The sequence below is a fragment of the Alternaria atra genome (assembly GCF_907166805.1).
Source record: "Alternaria atra isolate CS162 genome assembly, contig: 24, whole genome shotgun sequence".
Lineage (NCBI taxonomy): Eukaryota > Fungi > Ascomycota > Dothideomycetes > Pleosporales > Pleosporaceae > Alternaria > Alternaria atra.
In genome coordinates this window covers 138,501-154,635 of record NW_025091322.1, presented here as the reverse complement: position 1 = coordinate 154,635, position 16,135 = coordinate 138,501, and the positions used below count along the sequence as shown (strand labels likewise).

The 16,135-nt window shown below is 49.9% G+C and overlaps 2 protein-coding genes across 2 annotated transcripts; both read left to right on the top strand.

Annotated features, from left to right (window-relative positions):
• Positions 1-8,050: 8,050 nt before the first annotated feature.
• Positions 8,051-8,755, top strand: ALTATR162_LOCUS5001 (uncharacterized protein; the record flags this gene model as incomplete). The annotated part of the gene is made up of 1 exon (XM_043312617.1): positions 8,051-8,755. The coding sequence occupies one exon, from the start codon at positions 8,051-8,053 to the stop codon at positions 8,753-8,755; it is 705 nt and encodes a 234-aa protein (XP_043168552.1).
• A 6,094-nt stretch (positions 8,756-14,849) lies between these two features.
• Positions 14,850-15,339, top strand: ALTATR162_LOCUS5000 (uncharacterized protein; the record flags this gene model as incomplete). Its single annotated transcript, XM_043312616.1, has 3 exons — positions 14,850-15,032; positions 15,090-15,191; positions 15,247-15,339. The coding sequence occupies 3 exons, from the start codon at positions 14,850-14,852 to the stop codon at positions 15,337-15,339; spliced, it is 378 nt and encodes a 125-aa protein (XP_043168551.1).
• Between the last annotated feature and the right edge of the window lie 796 nt (positions 15,340-16,135).

Genomic DNA, 16,135 nt, shown 5'->3' with positions numbered 1-16,135 from the left:
CCACGGTCACATTTATCATCGCTGACGATGAGAAAGGCTATGGACTTACAGACAACTCAGCACGAGCATACTGCAATCAAGAAGGAATCAGACTTCAGATCAGAGCACCGCATACTAAGGAGCAGAATGGATCTGCTGAACGTTCAGGCAAGAGCCTGATCATACGAAGCCGATCTATGAGCGTTACATCAAATCTGCCTCTACCGCTCGCTCCTGAGATATACGTTGCTGCAGCCTATCTACTTAATCGCACACCTACACGAACAATTGGTTGGAAGACTCCGTTTGAAATGGCCTACTCGAAACAGCCTTCAATTGCTCACCTGCGAGTATACGGCTGCCGCGCATACGCACTCCGCCCACAGATACCACGAGGTGACAAACTATCTCCACGCGCACTTATTGGATATCTGGTTGGATACGACTCCTCAAACATCTACCGAGTTTGGCTACCAAATGCAAGGAGCAGAGCACATCAAGGAAAGGTCATTCGGATACGAGATGTGACATTCAAGGAAGACCTCTTCTATCAGCACCAGGACGAATCTGATCTAATTCTGCAAGGCGAGGAGCTTGAGACAATCACTCACACACTTCAAATGCCACCTATACAAGATCTGGAAGACTCTTCAGAAGACGAGTATAGTACTGCACCAGAACTCGACCAGGTAGTATTCAGCTCACCTCTGGACGATCACTCAAAACCTCACGATCTGTTCAACAGTGATCCTCTCTTGCCAACACCAGACACTACAGTCTCTCCTAATTTAGGTGCTGATTCACCTAATCAAGCCTCATCAGCTACTCTTAGTCGCAGCCCTACACTAGACCTCCAACCTTCTACTCAAACATCAAGGAAGCGGAAGCGAGACAACGCAGTTGACACGAATGATTCAAACGCTGCACGAAACCGCGAGCTAATCGATAGCAACCTACGCGAAACGCATATCCTTCCTGAAGGATCAACACGAGCTCGAAAGCCTTCTCGCAAAAGCAGCAGCTTCTTCGTCAACAAATATTGGTCTGCCTTTGTGGCGGCATCCACTACAGCTTCTAAAACGCGATTTCATCACACAGATCTTCCCTGAACCTCGATTCTACCAGGATGTGATGAAGCTACCAGCCCAACACAAGCAAGGCTTCATAGCAGCTATGCACCGCGAAATATCTGACGTCAAGCGCAAAGGTACCTACAGGATCATCAACTGGAAGGACTTCAACGCTCAAGACCACGAGGTCCTGCCACTGCTCTGGGTATTCAAATACAAGCTTGACAGTGAAGGATATCTCACCAAGTACAAGGCTCGAATCTGCGTACGAGGCGATCTTCAAACCACGGCTGAGGATACGTACGCTGCCACACTAGCTATCCGGATATTTCGAGCTCTGATGGCCATTGCAGCCTACTTCAACATGGAGGTTCGACAGTACGATGCAGTAAACGCCTTCACGAATGCTCAGCTTGCTGTACCAGTATACTGCCATCCACCAGAAGGCTTCTCTGACCCTGACCATCTCTGGAAACTGCACGTGCGCTGTATGGCTTGAAAACCTCGCCACTCCTATGGTACAAAGAACTCACAAAGACTCTTAAAGAGCTTGGATTGCAAGAAGTCAAAGATGCACCATGCCTATGGAAGAACGACAAACTGATAGTATTCTTCTACGTTGACGACATTGTCATCCTCGCTAGACCAGCTCACACAGCTGCTCTTAACGACTTTGAACGCAAACTGCTGCGACGCTACGAGATTCGGTCGCTTGGGAGCTAGCCACCTTCTGCGGTATACAGACGCATCGCTGCAGGTCAACTGGAACAATGTGGCTATCACAAGCAGCATACCTTGACAAGCTCAGTGCTAAGTATCCATCACCAAAGTCATTCAATCGACCTCCAGCCACTCCGCTTCCACTTGACGAACTGCTTCCTTCTGACGAACCAAAGAGCGATTCCAACAAACTCAGATACGCACAACTAGTTGGATCAATTGGCTATGTTGCCACTGCTACTCGACCTGATGTTTCTAAAGCTCACTCAAAATTGGCAGAATTTCTAGTCAATCCAGGTCAGCTTCACATTAACGCTGCTTACCAGACGCTTGCCTATCTATACGCAACAAAGGATCAAGCGCTCTACTACGATGCTTCCATATCCACCGACATCGCTCACATCGTCCATCACGATGAGCCAGACTTCTTTGGTGCAACCGACGCCTCATACGCAGACCACAAGGCACACGGAAAAGCTCTCAAGGCTATATATTCTTCCTGTTTGGCGGCCCTATTGACTGGAAAGCGACACTTCAACGATGTGTTACCAAGTCTACCACTGAAGCTGAGCTGGTTGCTGCATCATCAGCAGGCACTGAGCTTCTCTGGTGGTGGAGGCTCTTCAAGGACATCGAATTCGATCCAGGCAATGAGCAAATACTGTTCTGTGACAACCAGCAGACAATTCGTTTAGTCACTACGGCTACGCCACGCCTCAAGACCTCACTGCGACACGTCGATATACATCATCACTGGCTTCGCCAGAAGCACAAGCACACAACATCAATCTTTCATACATACAGACCAAAAGCCAGCCAGCAGATGGTCTAACTAAACTGTTGCCTCGTCAGAGACACGAAAATTGGGTATCACTTTTGCATTTCAACACATTTCCTAAATTATGAGCTCTACAATGTACAGTACTCTTCCTGGTTTTTCCTACACGGTTTTTACAGGTTTAATGAGGCTGTACTCCTTACGCTCTTTACTTTCATGTTTGTCAGGGATACCACCAACCTCCATACAGAGCGAGAGGCAATTAGATCTCATATGCTTTTGAGGACGCTCATCAGCGAGATCAACCAACACCGCGACGGCGGACGATCCCCACCTGGAACTGCTCCAATCAAGCGGCTACCCACCGCACTCAAACAAGCAGCTCTACCTGAACAGGGTAGGGGGTGGCCTATGATCACATCAGCTTCTACATACGTTCGAACCTGAGGGAGGTGTGTAAGCCCAGGGTACCTTGCATGGTCGCGTGGACTATTCAGCGGCCAATCAGCCCACTACTCTATGTATATAAGCTTAGATCACAGACCTCTCGGTGATGAATACGCAGAATACACACAATCTACTTACATCGTCCAAACATTCATAACACCCAGGCAGCCACTTAATAGCTTGAATTTTTGCCTCTGCTAACCAATTCTTTAGGTCTCGAAGTAGCTCGCAAAACGGCATAATAACAATAGTGATGCCATGGCTTGGGAGACAGGCAGGCGCCATAAAAAGAAGACTCTTGCCGCCACCTGTAGGGAGGACAACAACTAGTGTTGTCTCCTTAGCAAGAATCGCGTGCAACGCAAGCTCTTGCTCAGGGGATTAAAGGGTAATTGGACCTTCTCTCTGCACTACCCTCTGAATCAACGCTTGGAGTACTGCTTCCAGTTACAGCCTTGAGTTAAGGCGATAGGTTTAGCACAGACCAGCACAGACCAGTACGAAACAGGTGAACCAATGAGAGCCCGAAAAACTGCACTGAGGGCTGGGTGGAGTTGGCCATGTATCTCTAGGGCTGAGTTTCGTTAACGCCCTGGGATAGAGTTAGCTATATTGAGCGCGTTGTGGTGGTAGTGGGCAGTTTCAAAAGTAAAAAAGGGTTGGTGTTGGTGGAGTAGTTGGGGTGGCCACTTCTAGGTCTGGCCACTACTACGTGCCCGAGCTTAAGCCTAGTCAATCATCACATGTATCCGCTCAGTCGGATATCCTCTGCGTTGACAACTCACGCCACCACGTATTACTCTGCGGGGCATGTTTCAGCTGCACCAGCTGATATAGGAGGAATCCAATGATGTATAAGTATGCTATTTCTTCGCACAGACATTATTTCCTTGCATATCCAGGTGTGCTTCTTGAAGCATGTGTCAGCACAGACTGACGAATCTTTCCGCTTCATATCAAGCCCAACTATTTCCAATTTCCACCTTTCGTCACACTCTTGCCTCGTTGAGAATCAATCCACACTCATAGCTTTACACAAAAACCTCAAAGAACGCTGAATCGACACTATGGATAGATTTGGTCAAAACAGGTGGGGAAGAGGATTCTGGGGTGGATTTGGACGAGGCAATCCAGGGCAGGGCGGGAGAGGGAAAAGCGAGACCGGCCCCAGGCTGTGTCACTACTTCAAGAACAGTCATTGCAAGTTTGGCTCAGTATGCAAATACTCCCACGATTTGTCCTCCACAAATGGAAATGGGGGACGGAATCCTGGAGGACGACCTGAGGTCTGATTCGCACTATGAGATCTACCTTGGGATATACTGGGCTCTGGAGCTCATGGGTTGTGGCAGTCTTCAGGGAAGCGGCTCTCTTGTTTAATTGTTTGGTGTGCACTCAAGTGCTAAGTTAACATCAGTCAGCGGGACAAGGAATAAAAAGGGTTGTCACGTTACATCCAGGAAAAGATGCACGCGTATATCATTCAACGTTGTTCCCAGGATTCTCTGCACGGCCACGAATCCACGGTTACAGGTATATCACGTCAGAATGAACAAAAATTCGCATCGGCTTTCCAATTCTCCGATCTGTTGTGCGTTGCATGGGACTTTTACAACCTCGCGTAAGCTTCTCTTGTCTTAATGTCTGTACTAATATCGCGCTTGAACTTCAAACGTCCCATCTCGAGAAATCAAGGGCGTAGCAACCGTCTCTAATGGTAGCTTGAAGTCCTTTGGGAATTAATACACGAAAAATAACATAGGTATTTTGTCGTACCCTCTACGGCGTTGGGGCCAAAAGCACGGCAGCACACGCAGCCTGACAAGTACCAAAGGCAGTATTGCAGGCAATGATGCTAGCGGGTGCGGAAGCGCCGAGAGTAGCTCCCCAAGTGAACCCGGCTGCAGAGTAACATGCCACAACTACTGCAGAACAACCCGCTTGACACAATCCGTAGGCGGCTGGTCCCGTCGAAACTGGAATAGCAAGAGTGAGACCAATCGTACTGATCAGAAGTAATGAAAATGCCATGGTGTGAACGTGAATATTGCGGTTTTTACCGCAATATAAACAAATGTAAGAGGGGAAGGAGGAGTCGGTGGAATCATCAAACCATCACCTTGGGTGAATAAATATCCCACTAGTATGTATTTCGTAATCAAGCAAGCATACATGAGCCCACACGCGGCTTCCCTCATTTTGCATCGACCTCAGTTCATCTACCACTGATATCCTCGGGAATTACATTAGTGCAAACACTAATGCATCATTTTCAACCACTCATGTTTTTCTCCGGAACATCATATCGATCATGACATCAACAAGATGTAAAGCGCAGAAAGCAAGACTGTTCCACTTCGGACATCTCAACACGCTTGAGATGTGGCGACGGAGACGCAATAGCGCTACTGTACTGAGCATTTCGCGACATGCATTGCTAAGTAATGTGCAGTCGTAAGCTCATACCAGTCGTAGCGTGTTTAATGAAGCCAGCTTGTTAAGACAATGCTAGAGTCTGTCATAAATGTGTTGCCAGCATGGATCGGCAGTAACGAGGAACAACATCAAGATCCACGCATAGTAGAGATTTACCGGGCTACTGTGTCTGCGCACTCAACGCGTGGACTTACTGCATCGTGTCCATTGTCTCATCCCCAGTCGCATAGTCTAGCTATGCTCCATGCATTTTTTGACTACCCTAGGGTCTATACGATCTTCGAGCCCCATAGGCGACCATAAGCTCAACTCTACACTACAAGTATAGTTCACGAATGCCCACAGATCGACCAAGTGATTTTGCATCGGCGATCCTCAGACCATGCATTGACATATGCATAGGCTGGCAAATGGGTCCAGTGTGTCTGTCGGTTGGTTGGTTGGTTGGTTGGTTGGTTGATTCCTACACGGTTTCAGCCGCGAAATGCAGCTATGCCCGGATGACAGGCATGGCAGACAGCCGACACGGTGCGGACGTAAATCTGCACCGCCCCACTTCACTCTCGAAAGAGCCATCTGTCCCCAGAGGCCTGCCGTTGTCTGGCTTCTATCTACGACTATGTACATCTCGTCTCTAGAAGTGACGTGTTTGCCTGCGTTTGTGTTCCTCAAACTGTCTTCCTGTGTGTATGCCGTACTCGAAGCCTCATGTGTGTAACGTTGTTTCAAGGCTCGTAGAGGCACGGTTGCCTCATGCTTTGCGACCGCAATACCTTCAGTCTCCCCCTAGCGTTCAGCTGTCGTGTGTGCTAGCTTGCCCTCGTGCCCCAGGGCCTGGAATGTGTTCCCTAATCTCCGATGTTCTTTAAGTGTTATGATGCCGTCCACTAGGTTCCTATGCGGCTGTGTGGTGTGGTGTGACCTGCCATCAGGCGCGGCGGCAGCAGCATTTCGTCGTAACGCGGCTCCACAAGGGCAATGCTCCGCTCGTGCGTGCCGTTAAGCCTACTGAGCAGGAGAGCTCTCGCGCGAATCTCCTCAGACCTTGTCGGGTGTGTCGAAGGGGCACCACTCCCTCAACACGTGGGGCGACAGTGGACGAGGCTGTCTGGTGATCTGTAAGTGTGTTGTGGCATCGGTGGTAGCATGCCAGAATGTCTGTGAAGTGATTCGTGCGAGAGGTGATGCTGTTCGGCCCAACGACTCGTCGATGCGGGACGTTGCAGACTTTGTCGGATGGTGATGGGCTAGCAAGGAAGCCCATCAGTGACTGTTGTGTTTGTTGTGATTATGATCCTCAAGGGATGTCTGGGCTCTGTCATCGCGTCTCGCGTCGCTGTGTTGTGGCTAGATGGCTGCCGCTGCATTTGGTGGGCGTGTCATGTTAAGTAGCTTGCTCGCAGATTTTGTCTGTCTGTGCCTGCCAGGGCCGCAACAGCGACTCTACAGGTGCCAAAACAACGCGGGGGGACGCGTGATGGCCTGTAGAGACCGTTGCGACCTCTGGCAGGTGTTTGTGATGCTTTTTGTGATGATAATTCCAAAAATTGAGTTCTCGCTGTTTGTCGTGTTTTCCAGTGTGTCTGTCAACCAAGTAAGTTACTTGCTTGACACCAGGGCTCCAAGAAAATGTGGACCCTCTGCACCGACCGGTTCAACCGGTTGCTTTGACGTAAGCAGATTGTCTCGAGGTGATTGGCCGGTGTCGCGCGTCGGTGCTTAAGGTTCCAACTAATTTAGCCCGGCCCACTGTGGTGCTCTAGCGCCCTGATGTCAACCAAGGAACTTACTTGGTTGATGGACACGCTGAATGGGTCATTAGCGTACTTTCTTCTTTTCCCAATATCTCAACGAATGCTATCTCAAAGTAGAGAATATTTTGTTTATTAAACAGCAAGAAGCTAGTTCTATAACTTCGCTATACGAAGCCTTTTGATAAATATGATATTACGTAAGTTATTAAGCAACCCACAGTTGGGTGGGGTTGGGTTAGGGTTCTCCCCTCATTTAATTCCTCTTTCCCTTCTCACAAACGTAATATCATACTTACTTAGAAGTCTTGTGTAAGGAAGCTGTAGAACTAGCTTCTAGCTATCTAATGAATCAAAATTTACTTGATTTGGACGAGTATTCGTGGAGATATCTGGCAACCCATCCGCAAATTTCGGACCAACCCATTTGCCAGCGTACTTATAGCCGTTGGTAGTCTGATTCGTAAGCTCGAGTGCTGCACTCTTCGCACTTGCTGCGACAAAAGCATTTTGGTTTTGTAAAATCGGCGCCCGACGTACGGGTTGCTTTTGTACAACGAGCCACGTAGCGTCATGCACGTCCCGTGTTCAGTTCGCAGCCTTCCACGTGCGTCTGACAGTATCCCGCTTTCGCCAAAAACGCTGGTTTCTTCATGTTCTACAAATTCACACCGTTCTGTATCTTAAGTCTTGAAACTATCGTTCCATAGATCTTGGTGCATTAATGACTTTTCTTAGCATCTGAGTAACGATTGCGACTGTCCTCGAGGTCCTCAACATCGAATATTTTGTCCGTGACTTCGCCTCCTTCAAGCGGCAGCTTGAGCCAACCGATAATTGCAGACTTCGTATTGCACATGGCAAACGACATGGAGCAAGACCCGGTGCGATCCGAGTTTCTGTTCTGCGTAACTAACAAGGCTAGGCCGAGCGACACGATTATCAAGTTAAGGGTCACGAAACCAGCCGGTGATACGCAAACCCTCAATATCCATCGCGGTGTCCTTTGCAAGAGCTCGGGCTTTTTCCGAACAGCTATGAAGCCCGAGTGGACCAAGCTGATAGAACAACCAGACATCATCGATCTTCCAGATGACTCTGTGCAAACGGTCAGCGATTACATTAGATGGCTTTACTCTGGCAACATGCCAATCAAGCTATACGACGCGGGCGAAGACTCACGTCAAAAGAAGGCTGAAGAAGCAGAGAAAGTCTTCGTCATGCTTGCAGAAGCATATGTCTTCGGCGAAAAGATCGTAGACGTTAAGTATAAAAACGCAGTGGTGAAGACCATGCTAGCGGCAATACAGAGTGCTGAGTGGAATTTGGGACCCAAGAGTGTCGATATTATCTATAAGGGCACTCCTTCCACATCACCTCTCAGGCGCTTAGTTGTTGATAAGGTCGCACGTTGGGCGCATGATGACTCGGAGGAAGGAGTTGGCTGGATGGAATTTTTCGATGCATATCCAAGGGAAGCTTTGGTAGATGCAGTCAAGGCCCTAGTGAGAGTACGCTCTAGACCTGAACACAATACCGATCGTTGTATCGATTCGTACCTTGTTAAAGAATAAGAGAAAAGAGAAGAAGAGGGAAAGTATAACCACGTAGCCTTGTATAAAAACATGTCCACGGTCGAGTTTGCAGCCTCTTCTACGTACATTTGGCACTGACCTGGACTTGTTGGGTAACGCTGGCAAGCCAACGTTCCTTCTCATCCGCTACCAACAATCTCACACCCGTGGCCCCTATTCTGGACATCATGTTGTAGAGAAACTTTTATTGATTGCGCATTCCTTAAGCTCGTATCTGACTTTGAAGCGGAGCACAACTCTCTTCGGTGTGGTACTGCAGCCCATCACGTCGATGCCGCCTTGCACGTAGGCTGTACAGCACTCTGGCGTGTGGCTGGCCAGGCTCGTGGAGATTACAGGTAGTAGCTAGCATCCGCTAGAATTTCTCTTCATATATAACAGCGATGTGAGGACTGGGAAGTGGGCGCGTTGTGCAAATGATGCTTGCGCGATCAGCGGCGGTGTCGAGGAGCGTCGACGTGCGAGCGCTCAGGGTAAGGAGATCGTCGTCGTCGGTTGCAGTTCTACGACCAGTCAGCGAATTCTACTTAGTAAATGGGCAGGAGAAACCTGCATTGCTATGTTTTGTGGATGTGGTTATGATAATGGTGCTTGGGGACAGTGCTGTATTCGGTATTCAATACTCCATATAAGCTCATATTGAAAAGGTTCAATATTGAAGAAATATGTATTGAATATTGAGTATTAAGTATTGAGTATTGAATATATTAAGTATATTGAGTATATTGAGAAACCTAGCTGGGAACGATAAGGCTTTGTAAGTGAAATCCATCGGCCTCTTGCAACCGGCTGCATTCAGCCCCTACTTCGTCTTCTACTTCTACCTCGCCTTCTTCTGGACCAGACTTGTCAACAATCAAGTCAATCAAGTCTCAGCTTCCGGCTTGACTTGAGGCTTGAACATCTGTTGTTAGGCTTGATTGATTGGCTTGTTTATAGTTTCCAGCTTAAGGCTTGATTAGAAGCTTGATTGGCTTGGTGTTATACAAATCAACTGCCTATACCAAGTACTCGTTCTCGTGATCCCAATCGCACAATCGATATATAGTGTCTATATCGGCGTCAGTTATAGTCACTGCGGCAGCGCTACCGCCCTGATCAAAGCCAGCCCTATGCCACTGCCGTACGCACTGTATGGCGGCTAATAACTGAGGTGAGATCTGCCGTCTCCGAGGCTCAAGGAGATCGTCAAGCTCGCTAAACATGCGCTCACACTCGCAGCTTGAAGCTGGGGTAGAGAGCACGTCAATAGCCATCGGCGCAAGGTTGGGGTAGCGATCACGCAAGCCTACCCAGTATTTAATAGGGTGAACCGCAGCGTAGCTACCCTTACTAGCCTTCGGTTCGCACGCCTTCCACCTCTCGTACTCATCCATATAGCCGTCGGTAGCAGCCATAGCGCCATCTGGGTCTAGGAGAGCATCGATTGCGTCGTCGATCTCGTTAGAGATAACCTTTGGGCGCCTTACAGCACGCGGTAAGGTGTTGTACTCTGCCCAAAGCTCCTGAAACGCGCGGTCATTAGCCTCTAGCCACTCAGGTTTGTCCGCCCAAGCGACCTCGCAGTACATTTTGTAGCGTGGATGGAGTAGAGTTGCAGCGTAGTACGCGGGTGAGAGGTCAAGCTTGTTGTAGTAATCACTAGCCTTCGCCCAGGCAGCGCGGAGGTTAATCGCAAGGTGGTCTTCGGGCGCTTCGTCATGCGCGTTATAGTCAACAGCCTCATAGGCTTCCACGCGTTGCTCGTAGTAAGTAAGTATATACTCAAAGACTGGGATAACCTCAGCGATAGCACCGTAATGACCGCCTCCAACGCGACCCTCAGCGTCTTTGCCACGTCCTTCTAGGCGCTTTGTTGCCGACTTCAGCGGCTTCAAGACGTCGATATACTCGGTAACAACTGCCCAGTCAGTAGCTGTGAGGCCGCTAGATCGCATCCAGACCGCAGCCTCAGGTAGCTTGTTGCCACGGCTAATCGCATATGTATCCTCATCTCGCACGCGACATATATGATGATGGGCATAAGCGTTGACAGCGGGCTGCAGCTTAACAGCGCGCTCAAAGGCGGAATAATACGAGTTCCAGCGCGTGACGACTGGCCTAACAGGCGCAAGTACTTCGCGCTGATCAGGGGGCAGCTCAGCGTTGGCTAGGCGCTGGAACTTTTCAAAAAGCTCGAGCTGCTGCGGCGTTTTGATGTAGTTGATTACGCTAAGAAGTACGCCAAGTGGCCCATCCTCGCGCCAGTTGCGTAACAACTCGCTCTCAACAGCAAGCTCGCTGCTATCGTTGTCATACGCATCATTATTGCTGCCCCAAAGTAAAGCCTGACCAATCAAGTTAAGAGTATGAGCACCGCAGCGGAGGCGACGATGGGCAGCATTTAAGCCCATCTGCTGCGCGATGCTAAGGACAGCAGTGTCGTTATTAGTAGCGTTGTCGAGCATAAAGTAGCCAATAGTACGCGAGTTGATGCCGAACTGCTGCAGAGTTTTGCTAACAACCTCTGCAATCTTCTCGCCAGTATGGGCGCCCGTTAGTTGGGGCAGCGCGATAGGGAGGTCTATAAGGTCACCAGCGCTGTTAACGTAATGCGCAACAACGCCTAGGAAGCCGCGTTTACCGCCTTTTGTTGTCCAACCGTCAAAACTGATGTGAATCTTGCTAAGGGCCTTCGACAGATCAATGACAACCTGGGGTAACATGAGGTCGAAACGACGCATCACGTATCGTGAAACGCTTGCGTGAGACGTCCACAACGCCGTAGCTGCCTCTACGTTTGCAGCTTCAAGCATCTGTCGAAATGCGGGCTTTTGAAACTCAGAGAGCGGGTGGTTGCCGTCGACAAGCCAGGCGACTGCGGCATGTCGAAAGGCCTGACAATCAAAGCCCCCAAGTTCATTAGCAAGGCCCTGCGATACCTTAACGCTAGCGGCTTTTAATAGGGCGCGCAGGCCGCCTTTGCCTGCCTTCATTGTGCTGTGCGTTTTACTAGGAGCTGTAAGGTTATGGCCGCGTCTAACTTGCTCAAGATGGCGGGCTGAGGTTGTTGTTGATAGCCTCGTTTCGTATATACCACCCTGCCCAGCGTCTATCCACTTGCGCTGGTGGCAATAGCGACAGACGAAAAAGAGACGATCGGGGTCCTTGATGAGCGCAACGCGGTATCCATAGCGGTATATCCAGCTTTTGCGCTGCTTCTGGGTGGTTACAGGCTTGCAATATAGCGCCAAACGCGACCAGTCTATGCCGTCAAAGTTGTCGGCAAAGCGCTCATCAAGACCCTTGTCCCTATCCTCATTGCCGTCCTCGTCATCCTCAGTTATAGCAACCGTCGCGGCGCTGCTGCCCTCGGTTAGTGCTACGATAGCGGCTTCAGGCTGGCTCTCGCGCAACTGCGACTCGAAGGTGGGCGGCTCGGTGGCCTGGGACGCGGCAGTCGCCAGGGCTTTGCGCGGTGATAGACGCTGAGCTGGCTGTTGGCTCTTGTCGATGTCGATAGGCTGCGACTCTGTACCACGAGCAGCGACTCTAGCGCGCTTGTTTGGTGCAAACGCGTCTCTGCGCGGACGTTTAGGGGGTTGATTAGGCGGCATAGCGCGATAGAGGCAAGTATAACACGAAATGACGCGTTCATATACGCGAATTAGTAGGCTTTAGCAGCTCTAGAAAGAGTGCGATAACGTAAGGGTCATCGCGGAAGTATAGCTGACTAACATTGCTGGTACTAGTATTAGTAAGCGAGGCTCAACACCATGTGCTCGCATGGCAAACTCAATAGCCTCACTAAAATTAACGCTAAAATATCAAGCCAATCAAGCCAATCAATCAAGCCTTTGCCCCTAAGGCTTGATTGATTGCAAAACTACCAGGCGGAGGCTTGACTTGATTGACTTGCAGTTTTCGTCAAGCCTCAATCAAGTGCTTGTTTGCAGCTTGATTGTTGACAAGTCTGAGCATACTAGCTCAGCTTATGAGACGGCCATCGCACGGCGTTGTTAGTGACAAGGCTCATGGTCCTAACAGCGCTTGACCTGCGACAACGTGCCTGGCGTCCCCCTACTGTTCATGAGCAGCCTCAGCTGCCGCCCACCCGCATCAACACTCGCAGCCGCAAAATGCTAAAACCACGCAAGCCCTGGTAGCCTAGCTCCTGACGAAGAGAGTGGCGTATTCAGGCGCCTAAGGCTGGCATCAATTCTATCAAGGCGCTCACCACAGGCCACACTTTTTACGTGAAGCTTGTCTGTTCATGTCACAGCTTTGGCGCTGGCCGTGACGCCGACGCTAATGCACCAAGTCACTGACTGGAAGCGAGCGCTAGTAGCAAGTGGCGGCTGGGTCCGCACCTCCTACCTCGGATTGGCTCTAGCCAAACGGCGGATGCGGATCGGCTTGCGCGTCCCGTCATGTAACCCCGCAGTCGGCTTCAACTGCGCAGGTGGTAGGGTTTATCACACCAACGCACCGAAGCAACAGTTAAGCTGAAGATGGTCATGGTGCAGTACAACTGCAAAGACAATCTCTTAGAACAAGTTCTGAAAATTGCGATGGTGGATGCTGTGACGTTAATCAACGTGCTAATGAGTGTCCGCAATCGTGTGCCTACCCGCAAACTGCCTGATAATAATACGAAATTTCGCTGACCGGTGTCATGGATTGCGTCGTTGGCACTGCATTGCTGATTAGGCAAGCTGACATAGACTACAAAAAAATTCGAGCGTCGACACATGAGTTGACAGTGAGCGCGTCATCCGGACTATGGACACATTCAAGCCAAGAGCTTGAGGCCATTAGACCTCATGTCGCGTTCACTACAGTACTCGAACGCTTCCATTCTATTGTGGTGTCACAAACATCCTAGCCCGCGCGCTATGATAATGCACGAACGAATGAGTTTTTCTTTCTGTGCTAATATCGGCTGGACACCGATAGACGTTGACAGGAAGCACAGGCTTCACTATAATAGGCGCAGTGGATTGGAATCGCTGCAGCCAAGCACGCTGGCATGCGTATTGCAGCTTACACAGCGCGTATTATGATCCTGTGACTCGCCAGATTGCAGGAGACAGCTACCGGTACGTACGGCCGCTCGCCTCGCAACGCATTGGCTGGTGTACCCGCCCAGCTGCAAGCCGCGACATGTATTTGTCTTCTTCTTTATCAGTTTTGGCTACCAGACTCCTCGAATCCACCAATCCCCTTGTGCAGCTTCCGTCGCGTCGATGCAGGATGTTGCAGACTTTGTCCGTGTACGATGCGCTGGCCAGGAAGCCTATCAGTGGCTGTATTGTGTATGTTGTGACCATTGTGCTCAAGGGATGTCTGGGATTCGTCGTCGCGTCTTGCATTGCTGTGTCGCGGCTTCATGGCTGCGGCTGCGTTTAGTGGGCGTGTCGTATCGAGTAACTTGCTCGCAGATTTTGTTCATCTGTTTCTGCCAGGGCCACAACAGTGATTTCACAGGCGCCAACCGACGTGGGGGGACGCGTGATGGTCTTTAGAAACTGTTGCGACTGCTGGTAGATGTTTTTGAGTCTGTTGTGATGGACAATTCTAAAGGTTGAGTTCTCGCTTTTTGTCGTGTTTGGGATGCGCGACTGGGCGCATGTGGTGATTGCGGAACTAGCCGGAATGATGCGGGCTATATCAAACGGCTCGAGAGATCTGCCGAACGCCAGCGCCTCGCTCAAGTAGAGCCCCGCTGTAAACCATAAGTCAACATCAAGACCATACCTTGGTTTCGCCAAGTGCTCTCACAAAGATGGATCACTACGAAAATATCATCCACGATAGGAAGCTTATCCTCTGTCCTAAAACCAAAGGTTGGTCTGTACCAGAACTTCTCCAAGAATGTCCTGAATGCAGAGACTTTCTGTTATACTGCTGCGCATGTAACAATGAACTTCATGACCTTCCTTGGGACCGTCGGCCAGCTAAACCCTGCCACCACTTTTACATCGTATTCACTGATGGTGCGTGTACGAACAACGGACGACCTGGAGCAAAAGCAGGAGTTGGTGTAGCATACGGCAACGGTAATAGTAGCCAACTGTCGAAACCTATCACGGACATGGTAGACAACTTCCCAGTACGGTCAAACCAGCGAGCGGAATTATGTGCAGCAATATTAGGCTTGGAGTTAGTCGCTAAGACTTACGACAAGAATTCCAACAGCGAAGCTGGAGCTTGGATTGTCGCGACCGACTCCGAGTATGTTGTGAAGGGGATGACCGAATGGTTACCAAAATGGAGGGTATGTCCTGACTGTGTTGACAAGGGCTTCCCTTGACACTTCTGACCGAGTTTATAGCGCAATAACTGGCGTACGTCCAAGGGTACTAAACCAGCAAATCTGGATTTGTTCCTTGCTCTCGATGGCGCACTGGCAACGCACGAAGCGAAGAACGTGACAGTTAGTTGTCACTCACAAACGTATGTTGGCTGTATACGAGACTAAGATTACGTAGATTGCATTCTGGCATGTTCCAAGAGAGCATAACCAACTTGCCGATGGCCTTGCAAAAGCGGCTGCTGCCTACGGTGATGAGGCCAGGATGTAGGTGCAAGGTGCAAGGCATTGATCCAGAGCGCATGTGGAGGAGAACTTCGGGCGATAATGCCACATGCTTTTCATACATCTGTTGTTAGCAAGCTGTCAGCCATAAGCCAGAACAATGCTCAGTGTGATTTACAGTAGGTTACACGTAGTTTATTACGTGAGACGTGCTAACGGCGTTTAAAACTGACCCCACTCAGATCGCTCTGGAGAATACTGACCGAGATGGCAGCATTGTATGAATCATGCTCGTTTCGCCGCTACAAGACTGGGGAAGAGCGCCAAAGGCAAGCTCGCGACCATAAGAAAGCTGTACAAAAGTCCTCTACAGGCAAGTGCAAGGCTTTACAAAAAGCAGTACCAAGGAAGAAGCAGAAACGTAGTGCGAGAGATGATACGGGTAGTGCCTCGCGCACGGCGCGCACCCCAACACCGCCACGCCAAATCAACACTCACGGCCGGAAAAGCCTCCAGCCAAGAGAGTATTGGTGAGAGGCTTTGTCGCATGGGTCTTTAGGGTACTCTACTAAATTGCCCTCTGATCGTTACTTGTGTGTGTGTGTGTGTGTGTGTGTGTGTCTGGCTAGGCGGTGAGTCTCGGTAACCTAATGCGGAGACTTGCGGACTCTGAAAGTTGTAAGTCCCCCGGAGTAGACTAGCGTCAAAGCTGCGTATGTCATGGCAAAGTCATGCAGAAGGTTGTAAGGGAGCCAGTGTAGGTCGCACTTTCCGATTGCAACGGTCTAGATAAAGTGAACGTTTCATGCCTCTTACCCTTGGCATGCCACCACCATGCTTCT